We start from the raw sequence: 20,276 nt of genomic DNA, 5'->3' as shown, positions 1-20,276 counted from the left end.
ATCACGTTTATGGCGCATTCAAGAGAAACCATTCGCCAACCTGACCCCGATTTGCCCGTTTTGTATCAGACACCCCTCACCTTGTCTTTCGACGATCACTAAACGCTTTCTACGTCAAATGCTAATCTGTTGTAAGAATTTGCATCGAAACGTTGAAATACATTCGTTTTAAGAACTATTAAACGTTGTTGAACAACTAATTTACTGTCGAACATTTATCACAATGTACTAAATGAAATGGAAAACAAAAAGGTCGACTTGAATTCCTTGAACTTATCTTAAAATATTGAAAAATATTTTCTCTATTTATTGCAATTTTTACTTTGATCAATAAATTAATAGTTTGCATTCGCTTAAACATTCAAATATTGATGCCTGATAGATATTGTATTATTTTTAAATTTAAATGTATCAAGCAATCTTATTTTTTAATAAAGCATGCAATCTATTTATTTGTAATTGTTTCCTCAAGCAATATATAGATTGTATACATACACTTTTATGATTCAAATTGACATTTTGATACATAATTTGTAAGTTTTACAAATTAATACTATTTGTTAATAGAAAAACGCATTAGCTCTAGTTATTTGTACTATTCTCTTCGAGCAATCTATCATAGAAACAAAGTGATCTCAAAGGAACCTTTTTATAGAGGCATAAAATATAAGGTTTATGTGCCCAACATTTCTGCCAATATATGAATATACTATACTCTTTTGTTATTTGTCTTACATCTGTATCATGATAGCCAAGAAGGTTATATTACACTCCACCCAGAATGCTCAAAATATTTCTTTGGGCACTAAACTAATAAAATCTCGATCGCTCATTTGTAATGTGTAAGTTTAGAATGTAAGTCAATAATTTGTAAACTATATCAATTTGTATATTTGTACTTTTCCTCGAGCAATGTATTTCAGATTTCAAAAAGTAATTTTCACTTTGTATGATAGTTGTATATATTATTTATCAATTAGTGGTATACGTTTCCTTGAACTCTAATCTGCTGATAGCCTCATGATAGATTAATAAATTTATAAATTATGCAATTGCAATTTATAAATTTATACTCAATTCTGATGACTAATTTATACTATCAAAAATAATTATCGATCATCAAGTTTTACGCCTTAAAGTCTCCATTAGTTAGTTGATTAGTTATCGCTCTACGAACCTCACATTCGCCCTCGGTTTCCGTTTCGTTGGCTGAGCTGATCGGTTCAGTTGTGGACGCTGTGGTAGCTGGACTGTAGCGCTCAGAATCGTTGGGTCGATTGATTAGTTTGCTGGCATCTGTGTCGAGATCGATGAGAGCACGTTCAGCCAAGGCGGCAGCTTGCTCCAGTTCGAGTTCCATTAGATCGGAGACACTGCTCGAGGCTGAGGAGCTGAGGTAAACGAGTTCGGCATCCTCAGACTGAGGCGACAGTGTGCTCTGGAGTCGGGTGCAGCTCTCCAGATCGCTGGGCTGATCGAGCAGCTTTGTCTCCAGCATGAGAGCCACCGGCTCCTCGCGACGTCTGTGCCGGCGACTGAAATCCAGTTGACTGCGCGGAAACGATTCGTTTGCCTTGGCAGGCACCGAAGCAGCAGCAGCTCGAGTGTGACTTGGATCGTTTGAGGAGCTGCGACTCAAGGCAAGCTCATGGCCTGAGGCTGTGGTTTCGCTATTCTCCTCCAGTATGCTGTCCAGATAGCGCGGACTGAGCAGCTGCGGCAGAAAGTGCGATTCAAGTGCCACACGTTTCTGGACGCGTCTCTGACGCAGCTGCTCCTGTTGCTCCGCTCGACTGTTGGACGGCACATCTGGCGAGAATGTCGCCACAGCTGTCGTTGGTGCTTGCGGTTGCTGTGGTGTCAGAGGCTCTGCTTCCACCTCCGAGTCCACCTCACACACCACTGGCGACTGCATGCCATTGAAATTGAATTCACCTGAACTGCAATCGCTGTTCAGTTCGAGTTCTTGGATCTGCACATCGCGAGCGAATCTGCCAAATTGTGCCATTTGTGATGGTGTCTTGGGTGAGGGGGATTCGACCAGATATCTGGGTGGTGGTGACAAAGTGCCGCTGCTCGGTATGCTGCCATTGCTGTTGCTGTGCATTGTGGCTGCTGCTGTGCCTGCTGCTGATGTTGCTGTGGTGCTGCTGATCTCTTCGATCGTAGGCTTACCTTTGCGCGCACGTTCCTCCTCGTCTGTTTCCACTCTTATTTGATGGATTATCACCTTCGTGCTGCGCTGCTGCGGCAATGTTGCTGGCGCTGGTTGCTGGCGTGTGGGTGATTGCTGTGATGCGACGAGCGGCGGCTGTTGCTGTGGCAGTTGCTCATGCTGATGCTGGAATTTTAGCGGCTGTTGTTGTTGTTGCTGCTGCTGTAGTTGTGGTTGCTGTTGTTGTTGCTGCTGCTGTTGTTGCTGAGTTCCATCTACTTCATCGACTTCTTCGCGCACTATGCGATGCACTATAACTTTTGCTTGACGTGGACTTCCAGGCGCCTTCGGTGTTTGCTGCTGCTGTTGTTGCTGCTCTTGTGGCAACTCCTTTTGTTGTTGCTGCTGGTGCTGTTCTGGCAACTGCTTTTGTTGCTGCTGCTGCTCACGCTGCTGCTTCGAGTGCTTGGCGCCCATGTTGCTACTTGTTTCTATCACTTCTTGCTCAATAGTTACAGGTATAAAGTGAACAACAGGTTGCTGCTTTAACTCTTCTTTTGGCTGCTCCTTGGGCTGCTCTTTTGGCTGCTCCTTTAATTGCTCTGCAGTTTGTTCTGCACTTTGAGTTGTGCAGCTTTCTGTCTTTTCCACAAACACTGGCACTATGTGCACTGCTGGTTGCTGCAACTGTTGCTCAGCTGCAGCTGACTGCAATTCAAATGGATTGCTCTCCTTTTCTAGGATTACAGGCACAATGTGCTCTACTGGCTGCTGTGGCAGTTGCTCCACTGTCTGTTGATTGCTCAACTGATTTAATTGACAGCTTTCTTTCTGCTCAATAGTTTGCTGATTTAATTGCTGCTGCAGCTGATGCTCAGCTTGATTATTAAGCTGATTATTTAGCTGATTTGCAGCGATTGCGTGCTTCTCAATTATCACAGCAATTGGCTGCTCTTGTGTCGCTTCGTCTAACTGTTGCTCTGGCTGCTCTTGGGTAGCTTCCTTTAGCTGCTTTTCTGGCTTTTCTGGCTGCTCTTGTGCCACTTCCTTTGAATGACGTTCTGGCTGCTCTTCCGCTACTTCTTTTGACTGACGCTCTGGCTGCTCTTGCGTAGCTTCCTTTAGCTGTTGCTCTGGCTGCTCATGTGCCTCTTCCTCTGGTTGCTTTTGCACCTCTTCCCTCGGCAGTTCCTTTAGTTGCTCTTCAGAGGTATTTTCTATTTGCTGATTTAACTCCTTTGGCTGCTCTACAGCTTCAACTACAATCTCTTGCTCAGCTTTGCTCTCTGCGTTTTCATCAATCAGTTGCTGACTCACTGGCTGCTGCGGTTGTTGCTGTTGTTGCGTCTCTATAGCTAAATCTTTTGGCTGATCTTCTTCTGGCTGATTCACTGGCGCTGCTCTTGTCACTTGCTGTGCGTTGTTGTTGCTAGAGCTGTTGTTGTGGTTGCTGTCGTGGTTGCTCGCTATGCCAGCCGGAGCCCCATCAGCAACATCGTTGCTGCTGACTGTTGATGACCCATTTGAAATTCTGCCAGAATTTGCATTATTATCATTATGCTGATGATCGTCAGCTGCTGCCAATGATGATGATGATGAAGTTGTCGTTGCTGGCTGCTCTATTTGCTCCTCCTGTTGCTCCTCCGGCTGTTTAGTTTGATTTGCGTTTTGATTCTTATTGCGCTTGTTACGATTACGATTCCGATTACGATTACGATTATTTGGCATCGTCTAGGTCGCGTTTAAGCCTGTTAAACTGTTTACTAATACCACTTTAAGTCTCTTTATGTAAGCTACTTTCGAGTGTATTCGAATGTATTCGAGTGTGTGTGTGTGTGTTTGTTTGTTTTTTTGTTTGCGTTGTATCAATTTGTTGCAGTCTGTGTCTGGTTATTACGCATACGCCGCGTTCGCCGCTTCAATCAGTTAAATCTAAAAATTGCTTCTACTATATTCGTATGTTTTTTTCTTTTTTCTTCTTGCTTGTTGCTCGTTTATTATTTGTCGTCGTTGTCGTTTTGTGGGGTGTATTTTTTTTGCTTTTTCTCTCGGTGTCACTCGACTCGCTGGCAGAAACACAACTGAAACTGAATAACTGAACCATGCGGCGCCGTCAGCCGGATCAGCCAAATGCCCCAACCGGCATTTCAAGCAGCCGCGACGACAACGTCAACGTCAGCGGCGACACCGACGTCAGCTGCGACTGCGACTGCGACAGCAACTGCGAAATCACGTCCGCCCGGCATAAGTTTGACACGCGTCCGACGCTACACACACAAACTTTTTGATCTATATATTTCTATATATACGCTACATATATATATAAATATATATCTCACGTAATTGTTGGCCACACACCGAATAGGAAAATTGAAAAAATTCTACGTTTCAGTTTTCGACTTTCGCTCTCAACGCGCCATTTCGACAAGATTCTGCTTTCTCGACTTTTTGCGCTGCGATGCGATGCGCTCGCGTTCCCGTTTTCTTCAACTGGCGATCAAGGAATGGCCCATGGGCTGTTCCCAGCTGCCAAGCGGGGCCCCCAATATAGGCACAAAAACACGAACAGCACAAAAAACACGAAAGAAAAACTCAGAAAGCAACATACAAAAAGAAAAAAACAGAAAAAAAAGAAAACATCAACGAGTTCAAGGAGAGAAGGAAAATTGTAGTATTTGGGATTCATAATGAGGCTCGTCTGATGATCATTTTAAAAATAGTGAACGAAGAGCAACAGTTGCCTCAACAACTACAACAAGTAGTGGGAGTGTGTGTGTGGAGATGGGGGAGAGAGTGGAGGAAGGGGAAGATAGAGAAGACAAGCTAGTGTGTGGCATAGCATAAAGTGCAAAGCAAACAAAGCTGCAGAGCTCTGCTGTGTCGAGAGTTTTAAATAAACAAATTGAAAACAGAACCCAACCAAAAAAAAAAAAAAAATACAAATACAAATACAAAAATCAAGACCAAGTCGCGTCACAAGGATTTGAAAGTCAAACAAATTTATTGCACATATTAAAAATAAAACCGAAACGAAAAATCCTATAATTAAAAATCTATAAACAAAGAACCGAAAATCGCACCGAGAAATAACTTTTGCGCTGCAAAAAATAATGTCATATTTAATTATATATATTCACAACAATATTTTTTTGGCTGCGAAACTAAAAGTTCATTCTCACATTTGGCTACTAGATGAGAGCATGATTTTAAAATGCTGCTTTTATTTATTCAATGAATACGCCAACTGACAGTCCAACAAATGAAGAGCTCAACGTTTGTGAGCTGTTTGAACTTTTAAACAAACAAATAAATTTGTGCAAGTTTCTCCCCACGAATCTTTTTTTTTTGTTTTTGCGCATATTTATTTATTTTTGAAGAAGAATTTCCATTGGAATTTGCCACATGAAATTGTTTCAAATCATAAATTAAAATGTTTATTGGCAACGTTTAAACGCATTTTCAATTTTAATGAGCCGCCAAACAACTAAACATTTAATTTGTGCTAAGTAAAATTTTATTCAAGCTCAATATTAAATTTGAAAATAAATATGATGCCAACAATTTGTTGTTGTTCGGGGATTTGCTAAACATTTTTAAATGGTTTTTATAGCGCCATCATTTTTGTATTATATTTCATTTTATTTTCGGTGATCTCTTTTTGTACAACAAAAAATGTCTTTGAAGAAAGGTATTTTTGATGTTTGCGTTGAATGAAGACTTTAAGTAAGAGATTTTGTGCGATTTTTGTATTAAGCTAAAATAAAGTTCATTGAGAATTTTTTCACTCGTTTATTTTATTTTTTCTTGTATTTCTATTTGTAAAATATATTTCTTAAATCTCTTAGGAATGAGATAGATTCTATGAATTTAATTTAACTCAAATTAAGTTTCAAATCTTTTTGAAATGAGAGTTTTTCTATGTATTTTATTTAACTCGAAATGGATTTTGAACCTTTTTAATATGAGATGTCTTCTATGACTTATTTATGTTTAGTTTGCAGTCCTTAATTTTTTCTAATTTTTCTTTACAGAAATTGATTTCTCTTTTCTATGACTTTTACTTAAATAAAATTCGATTTGAAATCTATTTTAATGGCTTTTATTTGGCTCAAATTAAGTATAAAGTCTTTTTTAAATAAGAGTTTTTCTATGACTTGACATTAACTCAAATTATAGTTAAAATTTAGTTGATATAAGAAATCTTAAACACATTTTTTAAATGCAAAAATATTCTTTTAAAGGGATTTTCTACTACATGTCCTTCATTGAAACAGGATTTCAAAGCTTTTTGATATGAGAGATCTTCTTGCGACTTTTCTATTTATCTCATATGAAGTTCATTAAGTACTTTGTTTAGTAGGTACATCAATTTAGCAAGTAGCGTATTATTTTTGGTAATTCTTCTTTATAAAAATGTATTTAAAATCTCTTTGTAAGAAGAGATAAACTAATCATCTAAAATTAAGTTCAACATCTTAAAAAAAAAAGTTTTTATATGAAACTGAGTGTTCATTGAGTATTTTGTTTAGTTTGTAAATCAATTGAGCAATTAAACTACCTTCACCATCACACAAAAAAAAAAAAAAACAAAACTTCCGACATCCCACTCGATATGCCCAAACAAATTGATTACAGCGCATTTAAATTACACATTCAATACGGAAATATACTCGACGCAGTCTCTCAGTATCTGTATCTGTATTTGTATCTGTATCTATGTACAACTTATGGCATTTTCAAGATATTTTTCGTGCGTAATTTCTTTTGATTCTTTTGGTTTTGTTTCCTTTGACTACGAGTAGTTGTCTAACTTTCTGTCTGTTTGCCTCTGCTTCTTTCTTTCTGTTTGTTGGGGTGTGTGTACACTTGAATAATTTTTACGAGTTGAAATTGAAGCAGTTTCCGACGCACAAAGTGTGCCGATATACTATACACATATAGCATATATACATTTATATATGTGAACACATATGTGTGTTCAGAGAGTATCTGTGGGCCATGCGGTTAGTAGTATTTGCTTTATTTTTAAAGGTACTTAATGGATTTCAATTTCTTTGCCTACTGCAAGACGATGATGATGATGATGATGATGCTGATAATCATCTTCATTGGGGCGCAAATAGAACTGTGACTCCCTCAGCTTCACTGTGATGTGTCAGGTGCCAGACGACGAGAAGGAAAGAAGAGGGAGAAGCGGGGGGAGCAAGCAAGTGTGAAATGTGCACGTGATGCAAATGGGAAAATGCCGCGGGAATTGTGATTATGCAACAATGTGTGGCACAGTGGCACACACACTCACACATACACACGTAAAGAGTGCAATTCACAGTTGAATTAACAATAGTTCTAGAAATCTGCAAGTGTTTTTTTTTTTTTCCTTTTTGTGCGGCGCAGCTAAAGTGCCAAGCACACTTAACATTCGCTACCTAATTAAAATGCCATTAAAATGGGCAATTTCCTCAGCCAGACAGACATTAAACGAGAATCTAGCACCTCCATAACAACCTCACTTCCCCTTCCCCTTCCCCTCCACCTTCTCCATCATCATCTACTTTGGCTGAGTTTTATTTCATTTGGTTTCGCTTCCGTTGTCTTTGTGGTTTTTGAGGTGCTATCAAGAAGTGTCGCTCGTAACTGAATGAATTTCATTTTCCAACACAATATTATTGCGCAACCAAAATAACAACAACAATAACAACAACAACAACTAATTGCAATAGATATGCATTGCGTTTTCTGTTCAACATTTTTGTGCGTTATCTTTCATGTGCAATCGATGTAGATATCGATAAGAATTTTGCTTTGCTACTCGAAACATTTGAAATGAAATTTCTGTATTTACTGCGAATTTCTCAAAAAGTTGATATCGAGTCGAACAAACGCTGCACATTATGCAAAAAATTAATAAGACGATTCATTCAACGATCATATCCATAATTCTATTTAAAAGCATTTCGTTTGTTTGATGTTTAATGATCTAACAACTCTGGAAATAGAAAATCAAATCAATTGAATATTATTTTTAAAGACAAATTCATTGTGTTCTGAAGCAAGTTTGTCATGGAAATTATGTGCGAGAGTATAAAAATAAATATATAGAGCAAGTCGAATTCGACATTCGCCACAGCTTGACAAAGAAGTTTGCATGAGAAAGGTTTTTGCAGCGGTGAAAGTTGTATAGAATATATTGCAAAGAAATGCGGCATAAAAATAAATTGTTAAGCAAAAGTTATTAATAGAAAAGTTTTGCCAAAAGAAAAGTTTCATTCTAGAGAAAGCGTTTTAAAGTAACAAGAAACTTGTTTTGATTATTGCTTGCAATTTTATACATTAAAATGTTATTTTAATGTGTCAGCTAAAGTACTAAATTTTGATTATATTTCGATAAGAATTTTGAGCGAGTGTAAAAGCTATTTTAAGCTTTTTCTGTATATAACATAATTTAGATTTTTTTTCCTTTTTTTTTGGGTGCGTTTAACACTTCAACCGAAGCTAATAAGTGATTGATAGAACTAAGTTAATTCACAAAGCAAATAAACAACTTTACAATTGTAGGTTTTTTACAATGGAAATGTAATTTCCATCGCAATTGTAGCGGCTAACAAAAGTCTCAATGGCCTATTGATTTGTGTATTCTCTTTGGCTATTTCGCAGCGCATTTTCGTTTATGTTGTTGTTATTGTTGTTGTTGTTAGCTAATTAGCATAGATTTTTAAGCGTTCTGTTGTTGTAGCTGTTTCTGCTGCTTCATTTGCCTGAACTTTTGGTGCTGCCTGTCATCGTTGTTTTTGTGTTTACGTATACGCAATTTATTTGGGCAACATGCTGCACGCTCTCGCTCTCACTCGTTGTCTTTATTTATTTTTTACACAACACAAACACACACACACACGAATACACTCACATAGTATTAGAGTACACCGTTGTAATACAAACAAAATGCTGAGTATATTAATTTATGGCTCTGCAGCCACCCACAAACAGCCAAACAGCAACGTCGACGTCGACGTCGCTGTCGATGCTTACTGCGACGCTGACGTCACTGGCTGGCGTTGACTGCGCTGCTCTTCGCTGGACAGCAGCGCAGAGAGGTCAACCGTAAGGCGGCGAATTACAAACAAAAACTACACAGCACAGTACAAAAAAAAAATCGCAACTAAGAACCAAAGCGGCGCATTTAGTACTCAATTAATTGGAAATTGTCGGTTTATATCAAAAGGCCAAGCAAAAATACGTTTGTTGTTGTTGTTGCTGTTGCTTTTGTTGCAGTCTTCTTCTTTTGCTGTGCACTCTGTGTGTGTCTTCTCTCTGTCTGCCGTCTGCCGTCGCGTTCTTCAATGCATCGCGTACGTGCGCCAACTGAATGTGAATCTACATTTAAATCTCTGAATCCGAAATCCGAAATCCCAAATCCACAAACAATAATACTGTGAGCGCCCAAAAGGGGCCGCTGTCGGTCAACGGACTGAGTGCGCACAGTGTGTCGAAACGCATTTGTCACTATTCAATGTAGCATTATACATCATTTTCTATGTCTGTTCGCTTGTCTTATCTGCAAGTTTCTGTTGTTTTTCTTTTGTTTTCGTTTTGTTGTGCATATGTATAATAAATTTTAAGTGCCTAAAAATCGAACAATGATCTCAGCGCCAAATTTATCAATCGATTGATTCCCATTTGCGTTGCCATTTCTCATTTCTCAGAGACCTTGGCACTAAACCGTTAAACTTGACGCCTAATTGCAGTTATGTTCGCTACCTTAGACTTTACTCTCCAGCCCTTTGCCTACCCCTTCTCTCTCTCCTTCTTCTGCTTCTTCTTCTTTTTCTTGGTCTCCATCTCCATCCACGTCTCCTTCCCTTTCCCACTCATCGTATGCAAATAAACAAAACACATTAGCAAAGAAAACTTTGGCGCATTGATTCCCAAGTTTTTACAGTTACAAACAAAACACAAATACACACACACACACACTCGAATACACGCGAGTGCTATTTATAGCTTAGGGGAGAAGAACTAACAACGTGTAGCACAGTGTAATTTGCTTTTTGGTATTTTCGTTTACGGAACGCGCTCGCGATCGCACAACGTCAAAGTCGAAGTTCTAATGGCAACTGAAGCTTCGGCAAGCTTCACAGCGAATGCGTCAACGAGCAACCTACAACAACAACAGCAACAACAACAACAACAGCAAGAAACTACAACAACATTTTGTCACCTGGCAACCCGGCAGCTTCTACAGACACATTAACAGACACAGACAGCGAGCCGGCCACAACGACAACAACAACAACAATAACAACAATAACAAAAGCTGAAACTGCGGCGATAAGTTTGCCAAAGTTGTTAACTTGTCTATTGTTGTTGTTTCGGTTCTTTTTGTTGTTGTTTTTGTTGTTGTGCTCAACAAAAGCTAATTATTGTCGCTCGCTCTGCCTATCGCCCTCTCTTTTAACTGTGTTGCTCTCTGTTTCTCTCTCACTCTTCCGCTGCCTCTCTCTCTCTCTCTTAGGCGCTCTGTTCTGTTTGCTCTCTCGCTCTCTAAGTTCGATTTCCTGGTATTTCTAATCAATCGTATTCACCAATGGAAAGCTTGTCTTTTTAGATACTCTACTTTAAAAAAAAAGCGTTGCTTCAGCTAAGAGTTTGATTTCAAGATTGCACTAAAAGACTTTAAAATAAATTAAACTCACAAGGCATATGCAAATTTTATCCCATAAATCTAATCATGTTTTAGAGATTAAAATTATATTATATTAAACACTGAACTACCAAATATGGTGCTTATGAACACATCAAAATTCCCAAACGGAAAATGAATACAACATTTATATTAACTTTTTCGAATAGTTTAAAAACATATCTCAAAGCTTTATTGGATTAAATTAATTTTATCAAACACAGCTCTATCAAAAATGGTATTAACATGAAAAACTAACAATAGATCTGCAATAATAAAATTATTGCACTTATTGTTCCATCTCCAAAAATGTATTGATTATAATATGAATCTTTTAATGAACCGCCTTCACTTTAAAAAAAATTAGTAATCAATTTTAAATAACTTAATATTCACTTTCAGTATTTATTGGTATTAACATTTTCCATCAATTTAGAAACAATTCTCTTTAAAGTTTAGCTAAAGCTTAGATTGAAAAAAGCTATAAATAAGGAAGAAATTTTTGACATTGTTTTTGCGATTTCAAGGCAAGAAAGCATTATTAAAGTACGTACTAAACAAATAAATAAATTGAATTTAAGTAAGATCTTAAAATTAGAATTTTCATTTTAATAAAACAATTATCACTAAAGAATATTTCTATACAGAAATTCTTAGTTTAACGTATACGTAGTTATAAAATGAAGTATAGCAATATAGAAATTAGAAAAATAAAAGAATTTTATTCTATAATATCATTTTTTTTCTTCCAAAATTTAAAGTTGTTAAAAAATAAATAATTTTAATCTTTCCATCTTTAAAAAAATAAATTGAAGCATTTCAATTTAATATATCATATTACTTTGCCATAAATCCAAGGTAGAGTATTTACACTTCGTGATGCAGCGAACTGCGTTAAGTTCTATTTGCATTCTATTGGTTGAATGATGCCAGCTGTTTTGCTGAGCACCTGGTACAAGCGAATAGAAGGTTTTGGCATTTTGCCAAGCGATTGACAGCTGGAAACAGCTTTCAATTTCAACGCCATCAGCTGGAAGCGTAAAGCGAGACAGGCAAAGAGCGATAGAGAGGCAAGTCAAATGCTTATAAACACAGTTAACACACGTTAATCAGGTATAGAACGTTTATTTTGCCTCTTTTTTTTTTGTTTTTTTTGCTTAGTGGCAATTACGAGTGCAACTTGGACGGGTTTCTTTTGATTTTAAATGCTTTTTTTGGTTGGCGAGATTTTAGCAATGAAATCATGCGCACAAATACAAGAAATATAATCGCAAAAAGTGGAGAGAGAACAAATATAAATAAAAAACTACTTGATAAAAGTCTAAAATCAAAATGTTAACTTATCAGACATGCAACAACAACATGCGTTCAACAAGCGATTATACAATATCTATATATGGTATATGTGTATACATTTGTGTAAGTGTACGTGTGTGCTCGCTGAATTTTGTACTTTTATCAATATTTAATCAAGCATTTGGCTTGTTTTCCTTTTGGCATAGGAAATAAAAATGAATGCGTGTTCGAATCAAGGCTGCTAGACTGTTCAATATGCTGTATTTAAAATACCCTTCTATGCTCTACAGAGTATTCAAAGAAATACTTTGCAAAAGCAATTCAAAAAATGTACATAAAATAATTAGAAAAAAAAGCATGGGCGTATTTTGGGTAACGCCCAGCATTTTAAATTTGAATAATCGCTTGGTCAATAGATAACAAATGAATGCTAATTGCATTTCAGTTCAACTAAAAAATCGTAAAATATATAAATAAGAACAACGCAATATTTTCTGATGCGGGTTTCGGGCTGAATCATATGCCAAAAATCTCTCGCGACTTTTTCGGTTTTTGGCAGCCAAAAAGACCAACAAAAAATTGTGAAAAATAAAAACTGGTAACACAAAATACAAAATACAAAAAATGCCAAAAATGAACAACAATAAACGTCAGCTGTCAGCTGAGCGGCGACATCGACAACAACAACAACAATTGCCACTCAAAGATAGACATAATAAACGAATGGAAATTATCATAATGAAATAATAGCTGTCGAGTTTAGGCCACAACGTCAAGTGTGGGCGCTACAAATGGTCAATATGAAATGGATATTGTGACGGATATTGAGAGCGCGGGGCATGCAACTTAATCAGTCATTCATGCTTCACACCCAATTAATGCGACGCGAAGGCAATTAAATCGACACTTTTCGATTGAAGTTCGTTTCTTGCTTTTGAGTCGCAGGTAACAAGAAACCGCACAACAAAGACAATTAAACTGCCACCGACTGAAAGTTTTTCGATATTTCCTTATTTCGCGTGCCATTGACCGTTGATTTATAAGTGTACAGACCGAAGTAAGAAGCAAACTATTGAGTCACCCGAAAGCCTGAGAAATTCAACAGCCGCTTTAGCTGTTTTCTGGGTTATGCTAAGTTTAAAATACTTTACCTTGGCTTACTTAACTGTGGAAATTTATCAGTATAAGCAATTACCGATTATCGATTCGAAATGCTTGCAGTTATCTATTAGGCAAATTGAAGTTTCCTTTCACGAGTCGAAAATTGGAAAGCAGCAGCAAATTGCCTATCAAAATTGAACAGGTTTCCACATATGGTAAATGCTCTTTCACGACTTTCAACTTCTGTTTTTTTATTTTTAGCTAATTTATGCTGACATTTAGTGGTCATCAACTAGCAATCAAAGGTTGATTTTGGTAATTTAAAATTTTTTTAAGAATTAATAATACAAAAAAAATTAAATTTTCAAAAAGCTGAGATCAAAAGAACATTTTCAATTTTAAAAAAGTTAGAAATTAATATTGAAAACATATTAAATTTTAAAAATGTAATATTAAGAAAAATTAAAAAAAAATATGAAGTGATATTGAAAAGATTTAAAATAGTAATAAAGTGATAAATTAATATTCAGAATCTTTTAAATTAAAAAATGTAAGATTTAATAATTAGAAGATTTGAAATTTGTGCTCTACATTTTAAATTTTAAAAAGATTAAAATAAGCAAATTTAAAGAATTAATATTAAGAATATTTTAAATTTAAACAAGATTAAGAATATTTCAAATATTTTCATTTTTATTTTTATTTATTAAGAACGTTTTTAATAAAAAAAATCGAATATTTGATAATAGGAACATGTGAAATTTTAAGAAATTTAAGAATTCATATTGAGAAATTTTGAAATTTAGAATAAGTTAAGAATTAATATAGCAAAATTTTTAAATTTAAAACATATTATGAATTAATATTAAGAAAATGTAAAATTGTAGAAGAAAATGTATAATAAAAAAAACTATAATGAGTTCCAAACAAATTCTAATTTATTTATAGGTCATTCTTGACTATTATCTTCTTGTCTTGATTAGAATATCCAATTAATTAGGAACTGCTGCATCAAAGATTCGCACAATTTTCAATTCAGAACAGAATTTAGCATTTAGTTTCCATTTAACAACTTAATTATTTAGATTTTTCTTTACTTGAGAATTATTCAAGATCTTCATCAGCTGTCTGTCTCAATTTATTGCTGCTTTAATCTAGTCGCTCGATGCTTATCAATTGTCTTTGTTAGTTTCAAAAGAAGAATTAGCGCCTTTGTTGCTTACACGCACACACACACACAAAGTAACTCAGCAAAATCTCGAGTGTTTACTAAACGAGAGTTTACAGTATAAAGTTGGCACTTTTAAATACTCACACACAAAAGTATTTGCAAGAGACTAAAACTGTTTTTTGCCGGTTGTCTTATCAAAATTTGTGGCATGTCGCTGTGTTGGCAGCGTAAACAAAGGCAGAATAATAAATAATAGCACAATACATAGAAACATTTGCAATGGGCTTTCTTGTTGGCGCACAGTGCGTATGATTAATATGCGCGAAAACAACGCTGTAATAAATAATAAATTAATTGAAAGTTTATTTTTGGGGAAATTTTGACAGGTGAAATTGGGCATTCAAAAATATATGTTGTATAGAGAATTTCTAAAAAAAAAAAAAAAAAAAGCCTAAAGCAGGGCAAACTTCATTTGCATGCGATGTCTCCCTGCAAGCATCCGGTCATTAAACAATTAATTGAACTATGACCAAATGCCGCCTCGTATAACTCTCGTATGGTATAATTTAAAATGAATTAAAATCACACACACTCACGTCACACACATACATACACACAAAAATAAACTGTGCACACACACAGTCAGTAACAAGTTATCTAGATCCATGGACAAATAGGGGCAAAAATATTATATATGCACAATATATGGAGCGTATACCATAAACTGTATATATTATTATTATTATTATTAAGTATTATCATATCATATGCGAGCATAATTAAGGCGAATGTGTTTGTTATATCTTTCACGCGTCCACAATCTAAAACCTTATAGTATAGTATTACTTAATATTTCCTATAAAGTGCTTATCGCACTTGGATTTAAATATTTAATGAATCGAAGGTCGTCGTCGTGTATAACACTTTAGTTTTTTTTTGTAGCACACTTCGAGCTTGCCTCGGGGGGATTAAATAAAAGTAAAGCTCAACGCAACTCAACTGAACTCAACTCTGAACTTTGCGTTCGCAATTTGCGAACTAATTTGATAAGGTTAATTAATAGCTTGGGCCATAAAAATTAATAACTCACGTTGTGCCAGAAAAGTAAACGTTGTTGTTGTGACTGGAAACGCCTTTAGCTGCAGCAACACTCACACACACACATTCACAGAGACGAATGCGAACACTCACGCACGCGCATGCAATTGCAGTGAATTGCCGTAGGACAAGAAGAAGAAGACGAAGAAGCGCAGCAGCAACAACAAACTAAACAAGACAAATTCACTTAAATGCTTACAGAGTGGGAGGAGAGAGGATTAAACGCAATTCACGCGCGCGCTTCTTAACTGTTGTTGTTGTTGTTGTTGGTACTTGTTGTTTCTCTTCATTTATGCTATGCTGCTTCTTCTGCTTCTTAAGAGCTTAGCGATCGACGCGTCGCAGCATTCACTGTTGTTCTTCTTGTTGTTGTTATTGTTGGGTGCAAAATATCACACACACATTCGCACTGCGAACTTTTAGACTCACGACGAAGACGAAGACGACGACGATGACAACGACAACAACGACGACGCCGACGACGATGCCGACAACTTGACTTGGCAAAACTTCTGTAGTAACTAAATAGCAGGGGCCTACGGTATCGTATAGCACAAAACAACGGCGTATTTGGCGACAGCGGCGCAAGCACGCTGGCAGCAGCGGCAGCGCAGCGTCTATTCGGCACAGTGGTTCACACACGGTGCGATTGCATTGAAATGTTGCATTTAATGACAATGTGAGTAAATGTAACAAAATTACAATTTTGAATGATTTGAGAAATTATAATTAAATGCATTGCATTGAAATGTTGCTTTTAGTAACAATGTAAGTAAATTTAACAAAATTATAATTTTGAATCATTATAAAACACTGTAATTATATTTGGAAAAATACTTGAGAGATAAGAATTAAGTTTAAGTATTCGTTTTTTATAAGTCAATTGAGGTTTTGGACCTACAAAAGACCCTTTCATTGCCAACTACTAAGTCAATGATGAAAAAATAATAATTATGTATATTATTAATAAGGTTACTCTACTGTGGCAGGGTATTCAATCTTCGTAGTGCCTAGTTTTCATTTTCATCATCAGATTTACAGCACTTAAATTACATTTACCATACACAATGTAAAATCCAAGCAATGTTTCCAACTCAACTTTTAACCGTATGCCCTTTAACCCATTTTAAAATGAGAAAAAATTGCTAGACTAATTAAACCAATTAAATATGCATATGTTATCATAACGCTGAACCACTGTACGCAGCTTTTTGATTAGTTTGACGTTGACTTGTTGCTGCTGCCAGCGCTAACTGCGACGGCAACTGCGATGCGAGTGGTGGGTGCTATTGGGGGACTCACAACTCAGTCTCCGTGTCTGTCAGCTTCGCCTCACAACGGTCTCTGTCTGCTTTACTCTGCGCTGCTCTGCTCTGTAAGCTGTGTTCTGCAGCCGGCTTTGGCGTGACTTGTTGACGATTTGTTCCTGTTGCTGTTGTTCTCTCTCTATGTTTGCCTTCGACGCTTTGCGCTGCCTTTCGGCGCTGGGCACGAACCACAGATCCGATATTTTCCAATTTGTATGCATAAATTCACACACAAATGCACACAAGCAGCGTGTAAAAAGGGGTGCGGAGTGGTTGAGGGGGAGTGGGACTGGAGTGTGTGAGTCAGGAGACAGCAACAACAACAACATGCGCTTGCCCAGAATCAATGGGTTAGGCTTGTCCAAGCAAAGCAAAAGGCAAAGCGAAAACTGAAAAACTGAAAACCAAAAACAAAACAAAAGAACCCAAACAAACAAAACAACAAATGAGTGCGAGAACGAGTACTCGTCTGAGTACTCACATGGACACTCACACTCACACACTCCCACTTGCACATGTGCGCATCTGGTTTAGGGCAGGCACGAGGCCTGGCGACTGCACATGTGTGGGGCGAGTATTTGGGGAAAGGGGGAAGGAGGTTATAATGATGACAACGACAGCACAGTGCGGGTGGCGTTGCCAGAGTGTCGAGGGTTACTCAACAAGTTCCTAGACCAATATGTCACTTATATTTGGATATAATTTATGGAAATTCCCTTGAATACTATCTTGGTTTTTATAGAGTTTCATAACTTGGCAATCGCACAGCAACTCTGTATGCTTTCGATAAGGAAGGTTATAAAAATGTTGGGTACATGCATGCAAATGTTGAGGTAATAAAGGAACTTTATTGTTTAAGTGAAACTATTTTTCATAGCCAATAACAATCTGTAGATATGGATGTGCTTCACTACGAAATACTTGTTGAAGACACAGATCATTTAAATAAATTGAAAAATTCGTGTGATAATTAAATTATATATTTGTTTTTTCAAAATTATATTCTTCTTGACAAAGATACATATGTGCATGATATCGAATACCAATTCTACCGAAACCACACAATGCACCCTCGCTTTTAAATGGATATTGAATATTGATATGGGAATACTTTACTTCGAAATACTAGCTAATTATTTAGAAAAATATTCTTCTCATATACGAAATTCAGTTAAAATACTCGCATGCTAAGTAAATTAAAAATCTACTATTAAACATTATTTCTTGTAGAATATTTAATTATTGTAAAGCTGGTATAACTGGAATATTACTTTATGCTACATATACACACCTATTTATAGGATATGAAAGCTCTATCTATCTAGCGATATAATGCCTTATAATAAATGAATAATTAAACGATTAAATATATTTTCAAAAGATTAGCTTAGATGTTAATTCTAAACTTAAAAGAAAATGCATTTATTTTCTGTAAATCTTTTCTTTGTATTTAATAAATGTAAAATTGTTCTATAGACAATATAAACTCCACCTCAGAAAGTGGATACGAAGTGAATATTACACAAGAAACGATTCTTAAAATATTTGTAATTTATTTTACGAGTATTTCACTTTGTAATTTATATTTTAAAAAAAGTAAACTCTTTTTTAGTAATGATTACATTATAATAATTGATGATTTTTAAATATATATTCACAATTTCCCCATGACTAATTAAAAAAATGACTTTTGCCTTTGATTTTTCAATTAATTTCTAATTGCAACTATACGACTAAGTTTAGTTTAATTTACTCTTTTATCTCCAAACAATATCCCCTTAATTTTCTGCTAATTTCAGGGGTATCTGCATTTGCCTGTTGCCGGCTTTAAGCGCTGTCCACTCAACCCTCTCCCCCGGTCAATTCCCTTCCGTTTGCCATACAGCAAAGTTCCAGCACATCGTCATCGTCATCGTCAAGCCCCAACAGGCAGCAACAGACAGCGGCAAGGGCGCATTCCCTCAGCGGCAATGTGGCAGCGCATAAGTACTCAGACAGCCACAATACGAATACACTCATATTCACTCGTATGAAAGGGGCTACGGGGTCAGTTTGTGTTCTGTTCTACAGTCTAAAGCTAAAGCGACGATAGTTATTATTGCCACAGCGAGTACTGTATAGTTTTTTTGTTTTGTTTTCTGTTTTTCAGCTTTTGTTATAATTTTTTATGGTTTGTTTTCGTTTATGCACTGAAATGTGTCCCATGAACAACACATAGTGGATTAACAGCAACGAGGGAGGGGAGAAAAACAAAAGCGACTAGCGAGAACATTCCAACATTATTACATATTGTCAATACAGAGCACAATACGAGTATATGTTATGATGGGGGAGGTTCCCAAGCAATGCTGTAGACATGGTGAGCTCATTTGTAGTGAATAGTTGGACAGGTCTAGGTTGCCATGGAAGCTGCATTGCTGAGCCTGTCCACTGATTGACAGCTCCAGGACAACGCAGGACTTACGAGTGGCTTGTTATGGGAAAAGTACTGTCAATTTAGTTGGAAGATAAAGCAAAGTGACGAGAGATTCAGATTACAGAGTGAGGGACCGAGAGAGTAAGTTGTGATTGGTGCTTAGAGAAAATAAATGGAAAGCTAATAAATGAACATCAAACTTGAAAGAGTTGTCGAGAAATTTACGAGAGAATCGAACTCAACAAGATATTGAAGATTCAAAATAATATTAGAAATGAAATATGTAATATAGGTAAAAGTTATACAATAATAATATACGATTTGCTATTGAGATACACACAAAATATATAACATATAGAAAAATAAATAAATAGTGAAATACTTTCTTCGAAAACCGTATTTTTGGATAGTAAATTTAGTAAAAATTAGTAAAAATCACAGCACAAAGATGAAATTTATTTAAGGATGATAAAACAAGTAAAAATACACACAAAAAACAGAACATATAGATAGATATGGTTGGTAGAATAGTTAATTAGAAAATATCTATAGAAAAGCAACCAGAAAGTCATATTGATTTAAAGATGACTAAAGTACAATATGTTATAAAGTTGATTAAAGAATAATGCAAAGGCAAAGACACACAAACTTATTAGAGATACTGGAAAGAAGATTAAATTCTTGAATTTCAAGATTGGGAAATCTAGAATTATTGTAGAGTTTTGGTCTTCTTTTAAGAATAAACCTTCTTGGTTTTATTTTTACATCATATAATCTTGATTCAAGAATTTATTCTTAATTTTAGCACGTTTTTTCTCTCTGTGTAAGAAAAGATTTCAAAGCATCCAAATAAGAATAAAATAAAAGTAAGATTCCTTGACTTAAAAATTATAGAGAAAAAGATTAGAAGGTCGAAGTACCCAAACGTTAATGGAGCAAAAACAAATCAAATAAGTTTCAACGTTAGATAATAAGTAAAATATTACATAAAATTCAAAGATTAAAAATCTTTAAGAAATTAAAATCAAAAGTTAAACTATTGGGCTTTACGGCTA

At 35.9% G+C, this 20,276-nt stretch overlaps 2 protein-coding genes across 20 annotated transcripts in view; both read right to left on the bottom strand.

The window, feature by feature from the left end:
• Nucleotides 1-9,489, bottom strand: part of LOC117569258 (sorbin and SH3 domain-containing protein 1) — a 44,529-nt gene extending 35,040 nt beyond the window's left edge. For 12 of the 19 annotated variants that reach the window (XM_034250333.2, XM_052005187.1, XM_052005188.1 and 9 more), the window contains exon 1: nt 1,178-3,136. In XM_034250333.2, the coding sequence (XP_034106224.2) occupies nt 1,178-2,632 (1,455 nt within the window). In that variant the 5' untranslated portion in view covers nt 2,633-3,136. Of the gene's footprint in view, nt 1-1,177; nt 3,137-9,389 lie in introns of those variants that run through there. The other 7 variants (XM_052005196.1, XM_052005197.1, XM_052005199.1 and 4 more) reach the window with 3 other exon arrangements.
• Nucleotides 2,637-10,275, bottom strand: LOC127565396 (adenylate cyclase, terminal-differentiation specific-like). The gene is made up of 3 exons (XM_052003555.1): nt 10,174-10,275; nt 2,706-3,911; nt 2,637-2,652 (listed from the first exon to the last, which is right to left on the bottom strand). The coding sequence occupies exons 2-3, from the start codon at nt 3,881-3,883 to the stop codon at nt 2,637-2,639; spliced, it is 1,194 nt and encodes a 397-aa protein (XP_051859515.1). The 5' UTR covers nt 3,884-3,911; nt 10,174-10,275.
• Nucleotides 10,276-20,276: the final 10,001 nt, after the last annotated feature.

The sequence above is a fragment of the Drosophila albomicans genome, chromosome 3 (assembly GCF_009650485.2).
Source record: "Drosophila albomicans strain 15112-1751.03 chromosome 3, ASM965048v2, whole genome shotgun sequence".
NCBI classification, from domain to species: Eukaryota; Metazoa; Arthropoda; class Insecta; order Diptera; family Drosophilidae; genus Drosophila; species Drosophila albomicans.
Note: the sequence above shows the minus strand (reverse complement) of the source record. Positions and strands in the feature narration are given on the sequence as shown.

Bases quoted from the DNA above. Each gene is read 5' to 3' on its own strand.
- LOC127565396 (XM_052003555.1), bottom strand. From the start codon at position 3,883: ATGCCAAATAATCGTAATCGTAATCGGAATCGTAATCGTAACAAGCGC.